At 41.2% G+C, this 25174-nt stretch overlaps 1 protein-coding gene across 4 annotated transcripts in view; it reads left to right on the forward strand.

Annotated features, from left to right (window-relative positions):
• Positions 1–25174, forward strand: part of LOC104693055 (glypican-5-like) — a 338825-nt gene that overhangs the window by 68942 nt on the left and 244709 nt on the right. For all 4 annotated transcript variants that reach the window (XM_039556826.1, XM_039556825.1, XM_039556828.1 and 1 more), the window contains one exon: positions 7387–8081. In XM_039556826.1, the coding sequence (XP_039412760.1) occupies positions 7387–8081 (695 nt within the window). The remainder of the gene's footprint in view (positions 1–7386; positions 8082–25174) is intronic.

The following is a 25174-nucleotide window of genomic DNA, read 5'->3' on the forward strand; positions in this document are numbered from 1 at the left end:
AGTGTTTTCTTCAAAAAGGGCGGTTTTGGTTTGGGGCAGCAGAGTGCAGAGCTGTCTCTAGTCTGTTTTTGGCCAATGGTTTTGCAGTTAGTTGTAACTTGTTAAGCATTGCTGGTTTGTAAGTTATAAAGCCAAGGCCATTAAGTCTGAAGAATATGTGCACTCTGGTTTCCACCTCCAGTAATTTGGATATATTCCCCAGCACAGTCTACAGAAACCATTATCTGTGATTTCATGGCAAACTGACCAGAGCAGAACAAAAGATTGTATTTATTGCTGGCTCATTCTCTTGTTATTAAGGCATCTCCTGAGCTTGTGCATCTACTGCCTGTTTTCCCCTTGCCCCCCCCAGCCTCTGAAGCAGTTGGCCTATTTTAAACCTGGTGTTATTTCTATTGTCAATAGAATCAAATACTAAAATAAGCCAAAGTTAGTGTACATCAGTGTCACCAAAATGAGCTGCATATTCACCCCCTTTCTCCCTGTGCAAGAATGTGTAACAAAGAAACTGCTTAAACTTACAAAAAAGGAGAAGAAGAAATAGTAAAATAAGAAAGTGTCCTGTAAGACTGTGTGGTTGAGCAAAGGGCGTGGGTTTGCTGCCTGGGGCAGCAGTCTGAGGGGGGTGGTTGTTTCCTATGCAACTGCAACGCTGTGCCAAGGCTGCCAGAGTAGACTTGTGCTTCTAAAACAAGCAAGACTAATCTTCATCCCAAGACAGCAGTTTTCAGATGGTCCTTCAGTGGTGTGTTTCCTGTTGCTGCTCTTGGAAGTCAGTCTTCCAACAGAACGTTTGGAAATGGGTTTTCCCAAGTGTCATGGTTTTGCCCACATTCCCAAATTCCAGCAGTGGGTCAGCTGCTCTGACGCTCACATTGCATGAGGCTTTCTCATGTCCAGTGTTTCCTGTGGCAAACCACTGTTGTAGCTCCCAGCACTGGAGGAAAGGCCAGGAAGGAAAGTGGTTTTATGCTCCCAAAGTCTCACTTCTAGAACTTTTTAAAGCCCTAACAACTTTTCATAAGTTTTTTAAAGTTAAAAACAGTATTGAATTACATTTAGAATTGAGCAGTGGATTAAAGGAGGTAATAGAAGCCTGTAAATAATTCTACTTGTTGATTTTTGGTTAATCAGCAGTGTCTGTAGCTGTTTGGTATAAACAGAGAAGGAGGCACAGACTTCTTTCCAGCTTGGGCAGAAGTTTCTATCAACAGGTACACAATGGGATATTTATCTGATGTTGTCAATGTAGACAAGTTCATGGGGAGACTGTTAAATAAAGACTTTGCCCCTATACAAAGTAATGGAAAGCTCTTTTTTCCCCATCTGGTCTATATTCTGAAGGACTGATAAACTCTAAAGACTGTCAAGGTGAGCAAATTCAAACTTCCTTTTCTCCCCTCTTCCAAAACTGACTTTGCTTTCTTAATTCTGAAACTGTTTTGGCCCCTGTCTTGTTAAAAGCAGCTACAGGAGGCGAGTAGGAAGCAGGAGATGCTTCTGCTCAGCCCGGATTCTGAGCACTTTTAGGGTTTCTCTGGCCCAAAATGGTTTTGGAGCAAGGTTGCAATGTTTCTTGCAAGTGTTGATGATGTGTCAACCAGGATGTAGTGGACACTGTTGTCTCATTAGACATGTTTATTAACATGTCATTTCTCATCAGTTTCATCAAGAGCAACTGTGCTTGTTTATAGGAAGACTGCCGTTCTAAAACCAGTAAGGCAGATGGGAAGTTAGGGTATTAATAAAGAGCTTTGGGCCTGTGTTCTGCAGAGGGGTAAATGAGGAGGATAAGAAGAAAACTTCAAATGCTTGGAAATTTTGCTCCTAGCAAAATGTCACAGAATTGAAATGAAGCTGAAAGTTATATGAAGTTGTTTGCAAAAGCAGTTGAATGAATGAATGGATTTTGGGTTCTGTCTTTGCAAACATGATACAATTTCCTCTGCACTTACATCCTTTTTTAAAGTAATCTGAAAAAAAACTTAAACAAACCCAACCACTTGTTCATCTTGTTTAATGATGCTTTTTAAGCACTCTTTGTTCATATTCTTTTAAACATGTTTTGAGATCGTTGTACACCCTAAAAGCAGAGTGATAAATTTTATCATTTATGTGTCATGTCTGGGTGTGATTTTTCTGCTTTGTGCATTGTTCTCCCTGTATTACATTGCAAACACTCTGTACTTAAATTCTACTACTGCAAAATATTAATATGTTGTCCTCTATTTTGGCAAGCCATAAAGATGTAGAAATCTTAATGGACATGAAAGCATGAGAAGGAAGCCATTGTTCAACCAAGTCTAGCTTTCATTCATTCTGTAACTCTATAATAAATGCAAGATGTTGAAAGGAAAGCAGCCAATGTTAGTGTGGTCCTAAGAGACCAAACAAATAATGGAGCTACTTAAATTTGTCATTCTTCTTTCATGATTACAGTCAAAATCTAAAATGTACACAGATGTTATTTTTGTATAGATTCTGTATAGATAGTTTCGGGTTTTGAGCATTGTTAAAATCTTTTTGTAATGTTTATAATAGAATGGTTTCCTTTTTTCTTTTTCTGAGGAGTTTGTGGATTTTTAAAACTGAAGTCCAGAAGGCCGTTAGTAACTGCAGAGTCCAAGGAGTCACTGATGTAGTGGAGAGCTGCTGCATTAGCCCAGGGGTCTTACATGGTCAGTTCTGTGAGCAAGAGCTGCCAGCTTGCAGTGGCACACACAAGTCTGGTGACAGTGGCAGTAACCTCCCTTTCACACAGGCATGTCATGGTTTGCACTGGGTTTTGGGACTCTGGTTTTTGAAGACATGGGAGTTCATTAATATCTGAGGCTCAGCTACTCTGGGGCAGAAATAATCCTCTGTGAGCAGAGGTATCTGGTGTTTAGGTTGACTTCATTTTGGTGAAATTGTTTCCATGCTAATATTGCTGGGTTGGACCTCTGGAAAGAAAAGAATGTAGGTTTGGGCAGATTCATAATCCAGCAAGTTGGAGGTTGCTTAACCTTGCCTAATGCTCTCCATCTGAACCCCACAGCTGCTTACAGAGTAAGAATCTCAATGGCATGTGAGGGTCTTGTAGGAGTGAGGAAAGCAAATGAACCTACTCTAAGCATGGCTATCATATGCCAGTCCAGATCTTCTTGGAAAACTCCTATCTGTGTGGGTTCCCTGAGACCACATCTGCTGCCTTCCATGTACTGTAAGAAATCTGGGGCTTATGAGATGAAGGCAACCCTGAATGCAGGCTCTCACACCACCATGTATGCACCAGCTCTGTGCCCTTTGCTGAATCCTCCGCTCACGTATTTCCTTGAGCTGATGTTGCTGTTTGTCTTGGAGCCTGACAAACACACCCAGAAAGATTTTTGTGGCAGAAAGAGTGGCAAATTGATGTGTGGTACTTCTGCATCTTTGGTTCTTGTCTGGAGGATAAGGCTGCAGGAGAAAAGGTGGTGGCCTGGAGACAAACTTGGAGAGCTGTTGCACTTGGTTGGACTAAAATAGAGGTGACAGCAGTTTAAAAACTCAAGCAGCTATTCCTGCTGAAGGGAGGTTGTGCAAGTTGGTGAATGCAGTGTTTATGTGACATGAGACACTTAATACCTACCTGTTTTTCCGCAAATAGATCCCCAGGTGGTGGAAAAATAGAGGAGATATTTGGAAAATGCTGGTACACCAGCATTGAGCAGATTGACACCTTCATCCTACATCTATTTCTCCCTGTAGCACTATTCTTTAGCAGAAACACTTCCATTCTTGCAGCATTTTGTGATATGCAGTGGGTTTAAATCAGGATTAAATCCCACTGAAGGAGTCAGTGGTGTTACAGTGCAGAAGCTGGTGTGAGATAAGTCAGGAATCCTTTGTTATGCTCGTTGCATGAGGTATGGGAGGTGTAGCTGCTGGCTGAAGAGAAGGGAAACGTACTTGTGTCAGGGTGGATGTATTTCTGTCAGAAGGGAGCCTGTGCTCCAAACCAAGCTGTGCCATGCTCGGGATGAATAAGCATGAATGCTATACAGGCAGAGCAATGTTTGTCCATCTGTGTGTGTCAGACTGACCATAATCCAGTTCTAGTGCACGTGAGGGCTGGGGAGCAGGCTGGAGGCCCAGCATGTGGACCAGGTTGGCTGCTTGGCCCGGCAGGCTCGGTGCTGCCGCTGGAGCAGCAAACCCAGCATGGCATCTTGTCAGAACTGGGCTTGTCTCCAGGAGCTCATTCCATAACCCTGGCAGTTGAGATGGGAAGTTTGCAGAGGTGAGCTGTGTTTGATCAGCTGTGTTTGAGTGTCCAGGCACATCAGTGCTGGAGTCAAGTGTTCTCTGAGCACATGATGAACGGTTTGAACAAAATTCTCCCCGTGGAAGGTGATGCTGCCTGACTTTCATTAAGTAGTCACCACTGTGTGTGTTCAAAATTCAAAACTAACTGGTGTTTCACTTTTCCTGTAGTCTTAAATCAAAAAGGGGCTTCTCAGCAACATGGGAACAAACCTTGTTCTCCACCTTCCTATTTGTTTTAATATGAGTGGAAGACGAAAAACCTCCAAATTTGATTTCTTCATCAGATGTTGGATTATTTCAGTTAAGGCTTATTTCTGTTCAGAATTGATATATTTGCAATATATTTCCATGCTGCTGGTAGGGTTTTGTTGAAGCCAAAGGCAGTGAAAGATGATCAAATAATTCTCCAAGTGTATCTTTAGGCTTAGAATTCAGCTTTTTGTGAGTTCATAACTGTCTGAAGTTTGCTGTATTTGACAGCATAAATGAGAAATCTGGTCTTGCAGATAGTGGTAAACCTTCCTTGGGGTTTAGAAACTTTGTACAAAGTACCACACAAAGTGCACTGAAAGGCACATGATTAATCACTTCAGCAGCTCCTGCTCTGCAGAGTCACAACTCAAGCTGTCCATTGTTGCCACATCATTTGACTGCATGAAGCCCCGTTATTTCTGATTTAAAGGTCTAAGAACAGTAATTTGATTGTCTCAAACATCTCTTAATGCCTTAGCAATGAAAAAGCACCTACATACTTCCTTCTGAAATGTAATTGACTGCAGGCATGAGTCACTTTTTGTGTCTGACCAGTGGTGATAAGGAAGCACATGATACCTTACAGGGGTTTGCAGCACATCTATAATCACCAGCAATATTTTTGTGCCATGTTTTTGATGTTAGGGCTCTTTTTGCAGGAGGAATGAAGCTATATGCCATTACAATTTTTCCCTTATGTAATGAAAAATAAATGTCATTATTACATATCATGATTTCACACTTGTCTCAGAATAATGCACAATTTTATTTAATAGCATGCAGAATTTTCACAGTTACGAGGTTTGAAAATAAAATGCTACATGGTTTTCTAACCTAGTATCCCAGGAATCTGCTGAAATCTCTTTTTTTGGGGTATATGTTGTCAGTGGATGTTTTGCTCTTTTGTTTCACTGGGGCTTTTTTTTTCTCAGAAAAATAAGGGCATTAGCACATTCATGAATGAATTTCATTTAGTTTTCAGGTAAGGAGAGCAATGCCTGCAGTTCTGCCTTTGTGGATATGGAAGGTAAAGGAAAAGTGTAAGATTGATGGCATTGTAGACAACAGTCCCTGCTCCCATAATTTAATGATAAGCTGAATGTCTGTAAGGGAGCATGCATAGGGAGGAAACTTAAACACCTGTTTTTATGTTTTGTAATACTTCTATTGAGTTTTGTAGTATGATAAAAGTGATGTTTCGGTTTCCTTTAGAAATAAAGATAAACACATAGGAGTGATGTGGCAAACAAAAAACCCTTTTAATAGTATGCAGTAGCCCACAACAAACTGCACTACTGTTTAAGTTGCGTCAAGATTTCTATCCTGGATCCAATTTTCAGAATTGTCGTCAGCTCTGAAAGTCTGCTTCAGTCTGAAACTTGGCAAGGTGTTTCTCTGCCAAGAATGTACTGTCATCTTTTTCAACTGAAGTGTATCTGGTTTTTTAATTTCTAGGATTTTATAAGCACTTCCAAAGTATTAGTTGCTGTAATACCAGTGGGAGTGCTGAAGTGATTTTTCTGGCAGGAGGATGCAGCGTGTGTGTGCAAAATACTGATGATTTAATGTACAATGAGATATGCTGTATTATCTGTTTAGCTAAAGCACACTTTGTGGTAAAAGGGATTGTAATGCTTATCATAACAGGCAAGTCAGTTGCCCAGGGAGCTGTCACAGGGAAGACACGGTGCAGGCTTTGCTGCAGAACTTTGCCAGTGTGTGCTAATCTTGAGTTCTGTATTGTGTCTGCTCCTTTGTGGGGCTGATCTCTGAGCGACTTTGGGCTGTGCTGCAGAGCAGTGAATCGCATGGTGATGTTGTGATGAATGGAGAGTAGGATTAGACCAAAACCCCATTATCTGGCCAGTCCTCAGGAGGTATGGAGTGACAGGTCTCCTGCCTTGACTGGAACTACTTGCTACCCAGAGGAGTGCAAGGATGATTTATGTCAGAGGCTTTTTGTTGGAGAGCTTCCAAAGAAAGCAGTGGGAATGGTGTGGATTACTGTCTTCTGTGTCATTAAAAATAGTCTGGGAAGCTGATCCCTTCCTTGTCCTGTCCATGAATTCTAGCACCCCAATCAGTTCTTTGGGTGTATAATACTTACCATGTGCCATTTAAAATGTGTTAACTGTGACACTCCTTAAATACTATTTTTTCTTAGGCCACTCAAAAATGGTGTAGTTAAAGGAGATAATGTTTTCCTGATTTGTTTGTTTCACTTTGGTTTTGGGTCATAGTGGACATGATGTCAAGTCCTCCCCAACCACCGGTTGGTGTCCAGACATGGGCAGTGTTAATGGGGAGAGAATTTATTCACCCAGCATCTTTTCCTTCATCTTAGAGTTGTACTTTGCAAGAAGTGCCTCTCAGCCACCTACTCAAGCACTGTGAAACAAAAGTTTCAGCTTCTGTTTGTAGTGGGTTACCTCACAGTTGAGCTGAGGGATGCTTTGGAAGTGTAAGCAGCTGAACTGCCCAAATGCAGTATGAGTTCTAAAAACCATCTTACACAGCCCTGGCTGGTGCTCCAGCCCTAGCCTGGAATCAGTGTGAGTCCTTTGTGGACTGTGAAGTGTGGATCAGGGTCTGGCTAGGGGGAACACAGTCACCTTTTTAAAGAAAAACTATTGTGTGTTATGTGTTGCCTTTATTATGCACAAGCAATACTTCGGGGTCTCTTTAATCACATTACTGCAGAAAGCTGTATTATCTATTACTGCATTCATATTGCAGATTTCATGTGACTACTGATGTTCCTGTTCAGGACAATGTTATTCCTGTGACTGAGATGTCAGGTGCCTGCCATTAACCTCTAGTTCTTTCTCTCCCCTGCCCCTTTTTTAGAGGCCTTTGAGTCTTTGCTTCGCTTTGCTGAAAACCGCACAAGTTCCCTGTTTGAGACAGCTTACAGACCTATGGCAAAAGAAGCAGCAGAGCCTGTTAAGGAGCTTTTTACAGACATCTCTCTCTACATTCTGGGCGCAGAGACCACAGTGGAAAGTGCAGTACTGCGGTTCTTTGACAGTCTCTTTCCTCTGGTGTATAGCCGGCTAATAAACCCAGGAATTACAGATCTGTCAGAGGACTATACAGAGTGTCTGCGGCTTACAAGGCAAGACATAAATCCTTTTGGACACTATTCTAAAAACATGGTTACAGAGCTGTCAAAATCTCTTTGGGCCAGTAGGATGCTGAGCCAGGCCCTGAGCCTGGGCATTGAAGTGATAAATACTACTGAACACGCCGCTCTGACGAAGGAGTGCAGCAGAGCCCTGGTGAAGATGCAGTACTGCCCACACTGCCAGGGCCTGACGCTCATCAGGCCCTGTGTGGGATATTGTCTCAATGTAATGAGGGGCTGCCTGGCCAGCGTGTCTGAACTGGATGCACAATGGAGGGAGTTTATCTCCACGCTGGAATATCTGACTAATGAAATGGCTGCCTCACACGATCTGGAAATTGCTCTGTCGGGGATCTGGAACTCCATCAACGAGGCCATCCTGCACGCACAGCTGAATGGACCACAGCTCTCTGCTACAGTAAGTGCTCTCTAATTGTTTGCTACTCCCATTTATCAGTTTCCTCATTCAGTGGATAAACATTCAAACAAGTTGGTGTTGTCTTTGCATCAGTTTTTAGTCTTTCACTAGATCTGTGTTTAATAATCCATGCAAACTTTACAGAGAATTATGATGGGGTTCAACAGAGTCTGCTTTGAAATGAAAGGGTTGGGGGGGATTTGTTTCTTTAGAAGGAACCCTACACAGCAGAGAGCTCTGCCTTGTCTGCACAGTTTTCTAAACAAAAATTTGGGGTGGTCTTTGATAGTAGATATCAATCAAGTGTTACCCTGGCATGTAATTGTAGTGTGTGGGGACATTCTACGGGATTTGGTATAAGGGGTTAGAAGAGTGAGCTTTTAAATAAAGGCAAAAGAATTGACTTCCACAATTTTACAGTCCCTTTATTTTTGTGCTGAGACATCAGGAAGGTAGTACAGTTCTGTAATAAGTACACCTATCATACAGAAGTTGGGAAAGGAGCATGAAAAAATTCAAACCGATTTGGCAGCATTTACATAAGTAAAGGATAAAAATACACTTGAAGTGGAAACGGCTTTGTGAGTGGTGTAAATTAAGGAGGAAAGAACTAGGATGGTAGAACTGTCACATAAATAATAGCAGCATATGACTGGCAGGTGTTCTCTCAAGGTGTTGAAGATTAGACTAGCAATTACTGAAATGATTAATGATGCAGCTGACTACAACTGTATAAAGTTAGCACAACTGTCAGTGGAAAAACACGTAGCAATGTGGCCTTAAGAAGGGTATAAAGACTAATCTAAAAAATGCAGATAGATCTGCCTGTCTTGAAAGTAAGGGAATTCTTGGAGACAACAAATGAGACAGAAATGCACAAATCTAAATATGTAATTTCTGTGTAGAACTTCGATCACCGCATTCTGTAAGAGCAAAAGTAGTCTGGAGGGTCCACAGAAAGAACCTGTGTCAGAGTCTATTCTAAATGAAGGATGTTTTTTTAATAGGAGAAAAATGCTTCTACGTTTGCAGCCTTCCAAAATCCCTAATATTGCAGCTCCCTTCACTGTAGAACACCTGACTGAGCAAGACTTAGTCAGTATAATAAATAAATTATAAAAAACCCTCAACCACTTGTTGTAATCTGATAGAATTTCACTTGTTATGTTTAGTTACAACTCAGTTCATATTGCCTCGGTTTTCCTTTCCTTTTCATGAATGACAAACTTGCTAGTTTATCTGACATGGAAAGATAAACATGAAAAACCTCTAGGAAATACGTCCAGGTTCTTGAGCAGTGGATAGTGGGCACTGGAGCCTGCGTGTGCTGCAGGTCTGCATTGTGCTAAAGTCTAGTTGGTGATGTCACGATGTACCCCATAGAGCAGTGTTAAACTTAGAATGTGTCATGAACAGTGTTTCTGCATCTGCCCCTATTTTCATGCAGAAGTTGTTTTTATATGAGTCTAGAAGGGAACCAGAAATCAAAGTACACTACTGCTGTATATTGGTTTTATCTGACTATAGATGGATACCGCTAAAGTCATTGTAGAGCTTCACTGCTGATTACACAGACAAAATGCTAAAACATAACTCTGAATTGCATTTATCAGCCTCATAATTAACGTGCACTTCCTTAGCTTACTGAGGGGTAAAATTCATGATCCAGGTGAATACTGGATAATTATGGATGAACTCAATGAGTGTATTGCTTTTAGGTGATTTGGAAGTAGAATTCTCTCTACAGTGTCTTTCCATGCTCAGGATTCTCTTTAAAGATTATTCAAGTAATTTTATTTGGGGACTTCCTAGTTCCCTGGCAATACCTTTAAACAGCTTCCTTCTTCGAAGCATTTGGAATAAGTTCAGAAGATGCTGTTGTGTTTGAAACTCCATTAATTCTTTTTTCCCTGAAGTTATCTTTGCTTTCTCTCATTGGCAGAATCTCCATGTGCAGAAGAAGGTTGTGTATTGTTCTAGGGGCTGCTCAGTAGAATGGCAAAGGATGTTTTCTGTTTGAAAATAAAAACTATGCTTCAGTGTGTGTTACCCTCGATCCTTTCAGTTGTCTGTAGAGTAAGATTATATTTGGAAGACAGAGCATGTTTCACTACTTAAACGAGCATTCATCTGATCCTGGTTTAAAATTTTCCTGATTAGTTACAGAGGGATAACCATTATTTAGAAAATTGAGCCTAATTAAGCCGTATTTTCTTCTCTGAAGAAGTGGAAAGGAGTTCAATCCCCAGGTTCAGGATTTCTGGCTGGAGATGGGTTCTGAAAATGCAGGCTGTGGTTCTCAATTACTCTGGGGCCGTTTGATTTGTACCCAATGTGTTTACGGGATTCTTTCTTTTCCCCAGAAAAGATATCTTCTCTTTTCCTTTCCTAAGTGTTTGGAGACCTTTTTTTGCTCATGCAGTGTACTCTCCAGCTTCTGCAAAAGTGGAAATGTTCAACTTAGGTACAGTTTCCATTACAAATGCAGTAATTGGTTTCATTCAATTATAATGGAAAACTCATCCAGGAAAACAGAGCACTCCTAGTCATCTTCATTTGTCCCGAGGCAGCCTTAATTAATGCGCCTGCCCTTTTAGGAAACATTTTACATTTTTAATAGACAATATGGCTAAAAATTAGGGTTCTTTTTTTCTCTTGTTGCCTGCCTGGATGATAATGAATAATGGAAAGTTAGATTATGTTTTCTTTAAAATGGGGAAGGGGTGAAATAAACCAATAAAGCACTTAGGATACTTTGCTCAAATGAGGTGCAGTCAATTGATATTAAATCTAAAAATAAAAATCCTATTTGTATGAGGAGTGCATAACTTAAGGAGAGTGGCCTCTGCTGATCTCGTCCATTACAGCCAAGAGAATTGCCTGATTTGTTGGGATAGCAAGTGTGAAAGGTCACCTTTAAGATATTGGTAATCTCTCCTCAGATTCCTGGGGAATGTGCCATGCCATTTGTTCAATGATGCTGGCTTGCATCCAGCTTACTTAACCTAATGCAAGCCAGCCCCAGTCTGCAGCACCAGCAATCATCATCATTGCTTTCATCTGCTCAATCTAATTGTCTTTCTCCTGGTAGGAGCCCTGACTGCCTCGTGGTGCCAGCTACACACACACCAACTTGGTTTAACCTTCCTTACAATTTTCCTCTTTGTTTATTTCTTTTTCTGTCTTTGTGTTTTAAAGCTGATCTCCTTTTTCATGTGTTCAGTTTACTTTATTGCTGTACAAACTCTGTATTTATGCATCATTTCTGATGTTTTCAAAGTGAAAGTAAACTATTCTCAACTAAAATGCAGAGAGGAGCAGGAGAAGAGGCATGTGTGTGGTTGCTGGCACTTCAGGCAGATGTATCAGCAGGTGGGGTAACAAACACTGCCCACACTCCCTGGAGCCAAATCCCAGTGAGGTGTTCCCATTGCTTGTGTAGGGCCAGCATGGACTTGCAGTCCAACTCCAGCAGGTTGTGTATGGGGATGGGTGTTGGAAACAGAGTAAGAGGTAAGGACGATTTCTGTTGGGTCAGAAATGGCTGGAATCTGACCAGTCCCACCAACTACAGGTGTGCACCTCTGCTGATACACAGGACATATCTGAGTGCTTCAGTTTGGGCCTTCAGTGAGGCTTGGCCATCTTGCCCCCACAGTGACACTGCTGCTTCTGACAGGCACCCATGATCTGTGGGATGGGTTTCCTGCTGGACCAATGGGCACTCACGAGTTGCTGCCCTGCTCAGGCACAGACTTCCTTTAGCTTTGCCAGCTCATGGTTACAGAGATTCCCCTTTCCTGTCTCTGGAACAGAATCCCTTTGCCTGCCTGCCTGCATGGTGGGAAATGCAAAGGGGATGTGTGTTAGCAGAATATTTGGAATGTGGGAAGGGACATACTTCTCTCTGTTCTTGCTGCAAGAAGTTCATAAGAATAAAGTATTTATCTTGTTGCTAATGTTGTAATGGCTGAAAAAGCATTAAATGAGGAGAATGTAAAAAGCCACAGACCTGTTATTTTTAGAATGGATAACTGTTAGGCAAGAGCGGAGTCCAACATACTGTGTTTTGTGATTTTAGGAGTAATAAAAGCAAAACCTAATAAAAGGCTTGATAGGGATTATAAAACCGAGATATGATCAGAGATTAAGCATTAGGAGAAAGCAGAAAGATGTGCCTTGAGGCAGTTAATTTCTTGGAGACAAGCTCACCAGTTAATGTGATAAAAATGATATAAAAAAGTGATAGAAGAATAAACTTTGGGAAGAGGAGCAGATAGAGGAAGGAGAGAAATACAGGAAGGGAGGGGTGTTTAAGATGCAAGATGCACAGAATTGCAGGAGTGTCAGGAAGCACAGAAATAGTGGTTGTGATCAAAATCAGATCAAAATCAATGACAACCTTTCTACAAGTTGTGAAGACATCAAGGAGAAGGATGGATAATATTGAGAAAAGATCCACTAAATACCAGTTGTATTTTAAAGGGACTGGTTTCAGGTTGTAATGAAAGAGACTCTCTGACGCCTATTTTTGGCAGATCATTTGAGTGTTGTTTCTTAAAAGTTCGTGTGGCTCAGAAGAAATGCAAGAAAGGCATGAGAAGGTAAAAGCTTCTAGCAAGGACTCTTGTCCTCACTGACAAAGAAAATTATAGACAAAGGAGTTGGGCTTGCCATGCCTGTCCAACCATTTCTGCTGTGGTCCTTTGCAATTAGGGATGTCATTGGGACCTGGGAGGCAAATTACACAGAATTAACACCAAACTAGAACTTAGGGGAGTTTAAAAAAAAAAAGAACAGAAAATACATATAGATAGATGGTTGTTCTTGGTGGCTGGTTGATCAATCTCCTCCCATCAGTGGGTTTAAATGTTGCATTTAACCAGATGATGATCTGCTGAGAAGCAGCACAAAGTACCTTTACACTGAACAAGCAAACCATATAGATATTTCCTAGATTCAGGTTAAGGATAGAAGGGGGCATCTGCCTGTGAAAGAATATACTTGGGGTGTCCTGGAACGCCTGTGTTACTGCAGTGGCCTTGAGCCAGAACTTACAGGGGAGGGGCCTTTGGGGAAAACAAATATTAAAAGCTTACTATAAATTTTCTGGTAAAAATTCAACAGCATCAGGAAGGCTTATGGAAAATAACTCAGTTGTCTTAAATTATTAGGAGTGCAGGGGAAAAAAAAATCCTGAACAATAAAAGACTCAAGATCTGTTAAACAGTCACCTTTAGGGAAAGAAAAGCTTAGAGAAAAGAGTGCCAAATTTGCAGCAGCAGGAGATTGATGCACAGTAACCTTACAAATTTGAAAGGGAAGCAGCAGTACTATGAACAAAATAACTTTGTGCTGAGTGAGTTCACAGCAACAAAGAGTTTCTGCCAGCCAGTAATGAACTACTTGATTAATGACATTGAATGGCATCATAAAACACTCCTGGAGACTTTGGAGAACACTCAGAGCTGAACTCAGGTGCTTCCTTCCTGCAAGTTTTCCAATTCAAATGATCAACACCAGCTGTCAATAAGTATAAAAACTGTACTTAGCAGAGGTTAAAGCAGTATATTCAATTCCTTGTGGTTAGATTGCAGAAAACAACTGTAAAAATGGACAGGGAAAGTTATGTTTGTGCAGTATTTGCACTAGAAATGTTCTTTTAAATGGCATTTTGCTTTTTCTAAGCACTTAGCAGGAAACCTCCTCTGAAAACAGAAACCGGAAGAACAGTCAGCTGTGATGAGGTTTCTGTTCAAGGTCTCCAAGCAGCCCTGTCTGATTTAGCAGCAATTTTAGCAGTCCTGGTATGTTTGGTTCTCATGAACCCGGGTTATGTGATTGTACATCAGGTTCAAATCCTTTGTGAATCCTAGGGCAGGAGGAGACCCTTTAGAAGCCAGGGGAATTGCCCCAAGGGCACACCTTGTAATGACCTATTTCTGTGGGAAAGGTAAGAGGATGGCTTTCACAGTGCTGTAAAACATGCAAAAATAAGTCTGCATTAAATTTTTGGTTTATTTCTCTTGGGCTTTATACTCGTTAAGATACTGCTCTCATCTTATGGGCAGTTACGGGTGAGTTTTTAAAAAGCAGCAGTGGGACTACGTATCTGGAATCAACTGAATTTCATGGAGTGTAAGCATCTAATTCTTGCAGTCAGCTTTGTAAGTCTTGCCACGTGCAATTTGCTTGATTTAAAAGCATTTCGACACTTGAGTACTGTAGAAGTATTTCTGGAAATAATCATCTAAATTGTTTAATGCATTTGCCTTATTTCCATCTGTTACAGAAGTCCTCTGGAGAATTACAGCTCATGTAGCCTTGAGCAGCTCTCTAAGGGGACACAAGGAGCTTTCTGGCCCCTGTTTGTTAATGACAGTTCTCTTCCATGCAGGTGTTTGATAGCACAGAGTAGCCTGATTTCCTGGTGGTAAGGATCATCTCATCTGTAGCGATGGAACTGCTTGAAATTTAGTATTTGTGTCAAAATGAAGTAGGTTAAATTGAAATACATATTTCCAAAAATATTATTATCAAGTGGAGCAGGAATGAAGAAACACCATGTAATTACAATTGAGTTAGTTCTGAGAATATTTACTGGGTATTATTCAGCTGTCATGTTGTTTGACTAAACATGTAGCTAAGAATTTGATGTGATGTAAACTGTACAGCCTTAAGTTGCTTTTGCAGAAGTGATGATTCATTTGCATGGATGTGTCTCTTCATCCCCAAAAGCATTCCTTCACAAGGCCCATCTTGCCTCCCAACGGGCTGCTGACTTGCTGATAGTGCTTAACCACACTATTAATGAGTTGTTAATCTGTAGTAAGATAAAAAGCTCTTTTCTGCCTGGTGGAGCGGTATTCAAGTTCTACTTTTCATCCCCTAAATCTTGGATTTTGTGTAAACACATAACCTAAAGGGCTTATGTTAAACATTGATATCAGTGGAACTGATGGATGTTGCTTTTTACCTGCTTTTGATCTGAGACCAGCTTTATCTGTGATTAACCCTTTGTGGTTAATTACTGTGATTAAGGTTTTGGGAATGATAGTGACTTAGGGGTAGTGTCTTTTGACAAAGGCTTCTGTCTTTGAGAGGGATGACAGCATCGTTATTTTTCCTGCTTACAATCAAGATACACTTGTTTGGCCTAATCTTATTGCCAGAGTGTTTGTAGAAAATGTGTGAGGTATTTGTGTATGTTTGTGGGGTCCCAGAAACGCTGTTAAGTGAGTGTTTTCCGGAGATGTGCATGCATGCTGGTTCAAACCAGATGAAATTGTGCATGATTCAGGTGCTTCTTCTGCGTTACATATGCTCATGTATGCTGTAGGGCCAGATGTAGAGAGTAAGGACAGTGGGTTAATGATAAGGCCAAGAAACAGTGTTGTAAAAAATGAATTTGAAAAAAAGAAAATCACTCCATATTATGGATACTGTCTGTATTTAGGGAAGATAATTTAGGGGTGATAGATTCCTGAAAGATAAGTTTTATTACTTCCTTGTTGTTTTCTTTAAGCTTGAAAACAATGATACCCCATTGATGTTCATTCTAAATACATCCTTAAAAGTGCATGGTTGATGAAGCAAGTGTCCTTGGCCGTTGCAGGGCTGTTCAGCCTGTCCCTCTGTGATGTTCAGTGCTGTCAAGACTAACACAGGCATCCACAAGCACTTGTGCACACACTGACAAACACAGCCCACTGCTTTTCTTCATACCTTCAAAGCTGTGTCTTTTCTAGTGTGGATAATCAACTCAGCTCTAAAAGTTCAGCCGCTATTTTTGTTTAGTAAGAATGAACTCATGAGTTCTACTATGAACTTGAGTTTACTTTTTCTCAGGGCCGTGTATCAGCATGATATGGCCACTTTTTCTCAAAGCAGCTGCTTTGCTTCACTTTGTTTTACAAATCGAGGCTCTGGAATTTTTCAGCACCACCTTATGGTTCCTAGAGAATTAGGTCCTGGGAACTTCAGCAGCAAGTATAATTAAAAGTAAACCCTAGAGTCATAAGCTGTGTTAAATATGGTGAGAATGATGCTTGTTTTCCTCCCAAAGCTGAAAATGCTAAAGGATACCTTCACGCTAATGTGTGTCCTGTTTGACTTTAGCTCCATGCTGTAGAAGAGGAGGATGTGCCCAAGGCAGGATATGAGCTCCAGAATACAAGGCCTGTCAGAGCCATAATCATAAACCTGCCAAGAAAGAACAGTTGTAATTTCACAGAGCCAGGGTTGTCACTGAGCACTCTCTATCTTCCCTGGAATATGAGTCTGGTGTCAGCGCTTCACCATTATTAGAGTTGAAAGATGAAGGACGTAAATATGGTAAGAGTCCAGGATTTTGCTTGAAGCACAGCACTGAGCAAGGCAATCAATGGTTGGGATAATATTTATGGAAATGATGATACTCAAGATGACAGATGATGTGCTTAGTGTTTCAACAAGAGTTGTGTACACTTTATTCATTGTTTCTACTTCTTTCTTTTTTATTCTATGCACTTATTGTAAGCCTCCCCAGATAGTGGAAGTCGTCTGCTGAAATTGTTATTTTCTATTATGAAATCAATTTAAACTACTAAAGAGAAATTAGATGTGCAGGTTCTTTTTACAAACCTGACTTTCTGTATTGTGGTTTGTTAAATATGATGAATTTTGTAGCTGCATTGCTTTAGAATTTTGGTACTTCTGTTTGTTGTGGTTAATTTTTTGTCTTATAAATTAACAAGGCATCAAACAATGAAGTTGGAGTGTTGCCGGGTTGGGGTCCAGACCCTGGTAAAAAATGCAGCTCGAGCATATTGGCAGCGAGGCTGCTTGTTATTCATTGTAAGGCGTCTGGCTATGGGGGTGTTAGATGTTTGACAGCATTGAATAGATTCCAGTCAGCCATACAAACTACCTCCACTGAAGTGGAAAGGACCATAAAATTGTTTTAGCAACAGCTAATTCTCCTGAGTCTTTTAAGGCTTTTTTTTCCCCTTATTTTTTCTTTAACCATTTGGTTGCCAGTAGAGGATTTGCCAATTTAAACAATAAATCTTCCCGGATTCGTTTCATTTTTAAGATAGTTAAGAAAGCTTTTCATTGATTTTGCATTTAGCATAATTTAGATTTTGGGGGAAAAATGACCAAAAACCCCAAACAAACACCAGCCATCTAAAGTATACCTTGAGCAATGTTACATTTCTTTGAATATAAAAACTGAACTATAACGTAACTCTTAGCACTGTTTTTTCTACCAGTAACTTCAGGTCCTGTTTTTATCAACAAGGTATTTGAGGGCTAATCTGTTAACTTGTAGGTATTTGTTTCATGTCCCTGCTCACCTTTTAGGTGCTGCAGTGCCACACAAGCTTGGTGCTGCAGGTTCTTGTATAAACAGCTTGGGGCGTTGTCTTTTCAATCTCCAGCTGAAGATGTCTGTTAATTCTTCTATCTTTACTTTGAATTCCTTTGATTTTTTTCTTCTAAGTAACTTAGTCTGTGGATTCGGTGTGTGAAAGAACATAAAAATGATTTTACCTGTCAAATATTTCATACTGTAAGTGCTGGCTGCCTCACAGTGTGCCATAGTTCAGTCGTGAACTGTAGTCATGTCTGGCAGAACAGTGACAATAGTATTGGATTATACCAAGGGAAGATGAAGAGTGAGGATCCTCAGCTGTTACAGCTTCATTGAAGGGACTTACAGGAACCTGGGGATAATGTTCAGTTTTTCCATTTATCTGAGTGCAAGGCTGCAACCTTCTGACATTAGATGGGGCATGAGATTCGAGTGAAAAGCCAGTTGGTTCTCTTGTGACCTTCTGCCCCAGAAGAGGCTGCCCCTTGTGAAGACCTGTGTCTTGTACACCGGGAAAAACGACAGATTTCATCCAGCTGAGTACAAACTTTCCTTTTCCTCTCCTGTTTCCCTGTAATTATTCAGTTAGGTTAACATTAATTGGAAAAGTTGAGAAAAAACCGCCATTACCAGCATTTGGTCTTACACTTGAAATGCTGTAGTGCTTCCTAGCTGTCCTAGGGAGGCACTGGGGAGAAGCAGCAGCATCAGCACATGGTGCTGCTCTGGCTCAGGGCTGAAATGGTCATATTGTGAATAAACCTAGGGCACAGCCTGGAAACAGGAGCCTGGTGACTCATGAGCTGTTGTCCCCTTCTGTGGTAGACAAGGTGGAAAGCCCTGGTGATTTTGTTGTGCTTCTCTAGGCTTTTATGAATTGTAGTGAAGCTTTACTTATTTTTTATTCTTCTAGTCCATCTATACAAAACCTTCACTGAGTTTTCCTTTAGTCCACCTCTGACTATATAAACCAGAGAAGTCAGCATAGTTTATATAAGGGAAAATGGAACTATAAATGGTAGTTATTGAATTTGTTGTACCTGCATTTAGAGAAGACCTGCCTTTCCTTTTAAATACTTGAAGCCCAGAGAGATATGTGGCCTTTTTAAGGCTTCATCCCTCACGTGCTGCAGCCAAGTGCTTTCTGCAGCCATGGGACCAAGCGGAGCAAGTGTCTGCCCTGACCAGCTTAAGGGGACTCTGCTCAGAGCAAAATTTACCATTTATATGGAAAGGGACACAAATTTTGTTGTCTGTGATATCAAGCAAGTGTTGGCTCATATGTCACTAACTGGACATACTATAAAATACCTGATTTTTCAAGTTGGGACAGGGCCTGAACATTCTGACAGCTGTGTTACGTCTGAGTTACTGGCAGTCACCAACACAACTTCCAAAGCTTATTTTTTACAATGGTAGGAGCCTCTGTCTCCTTACCTGAAGGGTATATTGGTACCTCTAATCTCTGTTTCTTTGCAAACCTCCTCTGCTCTACACTATCCCCTGTAGTCGTTTTCTGGGAGATCAAACAGTTTTAATCCTCTCTAATGAAATTGTGTTGCTTTATTGCAGACCTGTGGCTCATGAGCTTGTGAGCCATGGCAACATGTGAATCCTCATTTTCCCAGAGGTGAGCCTCATTGTTGCAGAGTTCCCTAGAAGGCATTTACTGCTGGAAATACTAATAAGGAGTGGAGGATAGGGGAAAGAGAAAAAATACAGTAATTTCTAGACTGTCTGTTTCAAGCGTTCAAGTCTGTGCTTTGTTCTGTGTAGTTGGAGTGGAATCAGGAGTGGAGTTTGAAAGATGAGCACAGGGCCCTGGTGTGTTGGACTGGCAGGAGGCAGCAGGAAACTGGATGTACAGGAAGAGGATTGAGGGGCAGACGTCTGTCTGGATAGTGAAGAGGAGATTGGGGCATTTCTGTCCGTCGGTGTGCCCTTACAGAAGGACACTTCTTTGCTCACGTGGTATCACAGTGGAAGTAATCAAAGATGTGCCCATATTTGTTTGAAAGGTCCATTGGCCCTTTTTAGAGAGATGTCCATACTTTTCCCCGTTTTCTTTCTTTGCCAATGCTTTTTTTTTAAAAACTTCACTCAGTAAGACAGTTTGCTTTGACTCACTGCTGTACTTGATGTATGGAGTTTACCCTTGGTTCTCATTCCTAATATGCTCTCTATATTTTAATTACATACTTTCCCCCATTTTTTTCTAGTGAGTGAGTGTGACACTGCTGCCTTCTGTGGAGGCAAGAGGAAATAATCCCTTTGTGCTTTGTACTAACCCAGGCTGTCACACTCGAATGTGGCACTAGAGCAGGGACATGCAGAGCTTGATGGATTTTTACCTTCTCATTTTTACGTACCAAGAGTTGGAACTCATCTGCCAGCAGCAGAATGGGCAACAAACATTTCCAGACAAGCAGCAGAGAACAGCCCTGGGCCTGGGGGCAGCTGGAATTGGCTGTGTCTGGGGCACAGGGCAGCCCCTTCCCCTCACAGAGACCCTCCCACCACCCCCAGCCAGCGCTGGGCACTGGCACCTGACACAGATGGAAATTTGGGGAGAAGGAGCTCAGACTCGAGGAGCACATCTTCTAGGGAATAGAAGATTGCAGGAAGAAGTTAAGGCAAATTCTCAGGAATTGTACATCATGTCTGGGAAAGCCTTTGTTTGTGACAGGAATTTGTCATTTGTGTTTCTGAACTGCCGGACATTGGCAGAAGGGGGGAGAGGCACATACGAACAACTGAAACAGGGATTTGAAGTAATAGACAAATTACACTATTCATAGAATGAGACAGGCAGTGGTTTTGGGAGAATCTTGTTTGTGTGGAAAGAAAAAAGGGCTAACCCAGGAGAAAGAGATGTAGAAGAATATGGAAGCAAAGCAGTGGGAAAGGAATGTACGAAATTGAGACAAAAGACATGGAAAAGAGCTAGAAAAACAATTATGGAAACCCTTCCCCTTCCTCCCTGTATTTGTAGAGTCAAAGAACTGGAATGTGTTTTAAGATTATATAAATGATAGTTTTTGCTGACTGGAGGAAGGTGTCAATAGATGGTCTGGCCTGGCTGGTCTTACAAGCCATGAAGCAATATAAACTGGTTTCACTTGGGCTGTTCTGAGAAAACGGGTTCAACACAACAGGGGAGACAGTTCCAGCAGCAGCACGGCCATGTTTACAGGTCTCCTCCTCAACCAGGCTTAGCAACCTGACCCGTGTTATACAGAGAGAGTTGTGCAAAGTTATGGGAGCAGAGCACTGCTCTGTTGTCCCCTCACTGTGATGGCACCCCAGGCAGTGGTTTTCCTTTCCCAGTGCTGCTTGGCTGCAGTGCTGGGTTTTCCAGTAAGGCACAAGACATTCTATGTGATGGATTTCCTTTTAAACCCTGGGGGAAAGGGTGTCACATCAGCCAGCTCTCGGGGTGCACAGATTCATCTAGAGAAGTCTTTTCAGTGCTTGTATTCCAGTTACTTGCCTCCTTTTTTGTCAATTTGGAGTGCTGGTGAGGACTTAACCTCAGTATTGTCTGTCTTGCCGTTAGTGTCCTGCTTGGTTAATCCTACCATTTCAAGCTGGTTTTAGCCATATTTTGCCTATGCTAGAGGATGCTTGGCTGGATTAATCTGTGTGTGAGTTCTCCAGAGCAGTCAGCCTGACCTTCTCGGGTGTGCCCTTCCATGCTGCTGATAGCTGGGGAGGGACAGGAGTGTGTGAATGACCACACACGCCCTTGCACACCCACACAGCGGCAGATCTTCAGGGCTTTTGGTCAGTTTCTTTTGCTCTTCTCCCATTAATTGGTTCTATGTGTTCTACAAAAAAGGCACTTTGTGTTTTGTTGGTTTTTTTGTGAGGTATGTGATGCATTACTCTGCAAGCTTTAATCATTAAGTATATACAATTTATACTTCTCCATGTCTAAACTTGCCCAGAATATGTCCTCAATTGTGGGGCTTCATCCTTGATGGAATTATGAAGTCAGCTTCTTGCAGGATCTGAGCTGCTCCATTGATAGATGCTGAATTTTGATATGAGCTTAATTCTTCATGATAATTAGTTGAACTGACATTTATCATGATCTGAAAGTGAAAAAGAATGGCTTGTTCATTATAATTAACTATGAAAATGTGTAATCAGTCCATGATTCTATTTTGAGGCTACATGTAGTGACCCAGGATTTCCAAGTCATAAGATGTGATACACTTAAAAAAGTCTTTTCATGTTTCTCCCCAGTGCATATGATCCCATGAAAATGTTTCATCACTTCTTTACAGTATTCTATAGAATAAATACAATTTTTTGACATCAGACTCCAAAGAAGTTGACTTTGTCCCATCATTACTTTGTGCACTAAAGAGTGAGTGAGACTTGAAGTACTAGCTTGTCATTGCAAGGTCTGAGTGGTTCCAGTTTTCCTTGTGTACACTGTAAAACGCTTTTTTGAAAGGTTAGGGACAGAAAAATAAAGTCTATGCCTCACTGGTTTGTTGGCAAAGATCTCATGACCACTTTTGCTTTTGAGCATCTAAATTTTATTGAGCTAAGCCATAAGACAGTAAATTCTTTATCATTTTTGGGTTGGTTTGTTTTTTCCCTCCACATTTCTTAAATTTCTGAGGAAAATTTCTCCAACGAAGTACACTTGCTCAAGCAGCAGAAGGGAAAATAAGATTTTAAATTTTGCTGGATTTCATAACCTTCAAGGCTGTTGTGGCCTTGCAGAGGGTGTGGGATAGAGCCCAGTCCTGCTCCGTTCCCCACCTGCCCTTGTGGGTATCCTCCACATGGCCACAGTGGCCACTGTGTCCCCTCTTCAGCCTTGTCCCACCCAGCCATTGCTACCAACTGGGAATGGTGGGAAGGTGTGATATACAGACGGCTTTCCCACAAAATTCCTGAACCCAAACTATCTCTTGCTTTGTTTTTTGAAGCTGATTATCTTTGGGTATAAAAATTTAGGGTTATTCTAGGGTCATTTCTCGCCGACACATTGGTCATGATTAGAAAAATAATCTCTTTTTGAGTGATTTGAGTGGTTTTGCTCAAGTGTTTGCTTCTGAAGTTTTTTTTCCAAGTACTCCCTTATTTTCCTTTTTTTTTCATCTTAGAGTTTTAGATTTTTAAAATATACGGAGAAAAATTACATACTGAAAGTGTAAACGATCCAATGCTGTGTTACTTGTACTTGGCATTATTTAATTTACTTTTTCATCTGTGTACTGTCTGTTCTTTCACAGATTGAATCGAGAGCCCTACTTTCACTTATCCCTGTGCTGCTTTGCTTGTCCCATGCAGAGATAGGGACTAATAAAGTGAGCATACTTTATAACTGCCTTTTCAGTATAAAGTGCCTTCAACATATATGGCAATCAGGCCATTGTACTTGAGGTTAACCCCCAGCCCTCTCTGAGCTCAATCCTGAAAAATAAACAAAACTCTGGGAAAAGAGGTTTACTTGGCAGAAGGATTGAGCTAACATTATGGATATAAAAACATTTCTGCAAGAAACCGAGCATTCTGGCCCCAGTCCCATAAAGCACTTAAGCCCAGGCTTCGTTTTCAAGTGAGTAGCAGACTGACTGACAGCTAGAAAGGCTGAACTCCTAATCCCTGACCCTACGTGTGCAGCAGGACTCAGGTTGCTTGCGCAGTCGTGCCCCAGCCAGGGCTGCTCCTCCATGCCCAGGTGGGATGGCAGGTCCCAGGTGACAGCACTGGGGTTTTTGGGAATGGGCACCTGGGCAGGTGTCAGGTTGTGCTGCCAAAGCCTGGTGCCTTGCACGGGGTGGGCAGAGCTGCAGAGCTCTCCCTTGCCGGGGAGAGGAAGGAAAATGTGAGGAAATGCTCCCTTACACCCGACAAGAAATTTCCACCACCCAGCAAATTCCCAGCTGTCATGTGAGGGCTTTTGTGCTCAGTCTGTCCCCTTTTTCCTGAGCTAAGCTCTTGCTTGCAGCCACTGTGCACATGATTTGTGCTGTCCAGGAGGAACAGACACATCGAATCACAGGGGCTCCTCTGCAAGGGGAGCAGGAGTGAGCAGAGGGCTGATCTGTCACTCAGCTGTCAGGCATCCTGGCATTTTCATGATGAATTAGGCTCTGTAGATGCTTTGTGGCTTGGCTAACAAAGAGATATTTTTTCTTTACCGGATTCCCCAGTGCTACCCCTACAGTATATGATTTTACCAAGATGATTTTTAATAATTTGAAAATGTAATACACAGCATTGAATGAAAAGAGAAACCGTAAACATTTATAATTTTATCATGTATTTTTTTTTTGTTTAAGATTGTGATAAAGCTGCATTCTTGATACATCACCAGTGTCTGCTTAATAAGGTTTTCTAATTTTATATGCTTTCTGGTTTTGTGTGCTTTTCCTTCAGAGACCATGGGTTGATTTTTTGCATTGCAGTGTACTTTTGTGTGTGTTTATAGTTTTATATGCATTTATGATGTTTAGTGAGCAAGTACTAATTTTGTGTGTGTGGTGTAAGTTACAGGTACTTATTCCTTCAGAATATTTCTTTTCTGTAAAGTGAAGTGAGTACTGTAGTCATCAATCTTCTTTTGATCTCCTTAGCGTGTTTATACGTATCACAGGTGCTGATTGTTATTATGACCTTTCTTCTTTCTGAAACTGATTTGCTGTCTGAATCTTGCTATTCAGTTGGTATTGATGAGTAATGGGACTCAGTCTTCTGGTCTTTAATTTTTGGACCCTGGTATAAGTTGGTGTTGGAGTATGAGATGACATTCCCTTTATTTTTGCATTGATGAGCATTCACAAAGTGGAGGTGACAAACTTAAGGCCAGACATTCCTGTGTTCTGCAGAAAGTCTGTATTGGCTTTCCACAAAACCATGAAACTTTCTTACTTTGAACCAGCTTGGAAGTGTTGTTACCTAAAAGGCAACAAGGCTTCAAAAGTATATTTTTTTGAGGTGGCTACTGATGGCAGAAAGTTGCAGAGAAAATAAGTGGAACAAAAGGTTAGTTCTGATTCGATAGACATGGCTGGCATTGCAAGCAGACTTACCTCCCACACCGCATAGCAATGAGCAGGCAGCTTGGTGAGAAAGTTCAAACTGCAGAAGATTATCCTTTCACAAATGAATTCTTTTAACAGGCCCCTGTTGAAAAGGGTAAGATTATACCTCTGAGGAGAAGTACCTCTCTGAAGAAGTGCTTATGCCACTTACAGCTTATGGAAACTCTTAAATCTTTTTGAGTAAAAGTAACAAACTTTTCTTCCTTTAACAAGATACACATTTTCTGTCAAGAGCAGGCCTATTAATTGTGAATTACTTAGGGACCTAATACTCTGTGGAGGAAAAAAATACTGAGATTTGCATAGCAAAATACTCCCTTTTTATTGCTGTGCTTTTTCAGTGCCTGAAAGTTTCTTCAGCTTCCAAGCCATCATATCTAGCACATTTTTGTATTTCAGCTCATTTGCTTGTTATGAGTGTGCACTTTGCGTTCTTTTGACACAAAGCATTGAGTTACAGTGCCACATTCAAAATTATGGACTGGGAATATCCAAATAAAGGTTGTCACAGTAACTTGTTCACTACTCCACTGTAAATACAGAAGCTCTCGAAATACACTGAACATGGGCAAGATCATATTCCTAGAGTTTACTAAAAGTGGAGATGTAAAAATTTTGGTTAAATGAAATTATTTTGATCTGTTTCAAACACATCATCTAAAGAAAGCAGTAAG

Source organism: Corvus cornix, chromosome 9, assembly GCF_000738735.6.
Source record: "Corvus cornix cornix isolate S_Up_H32 chromosome 9, ASM73873v5, whole genome shotgun sequence".
In the NCBI taxonomy this organism is placed as follows: Eukaryota; Metazoa; Chordata; class Aves; order Passeriformes; family Corvidae; genus Corvus; species Corvus cornix.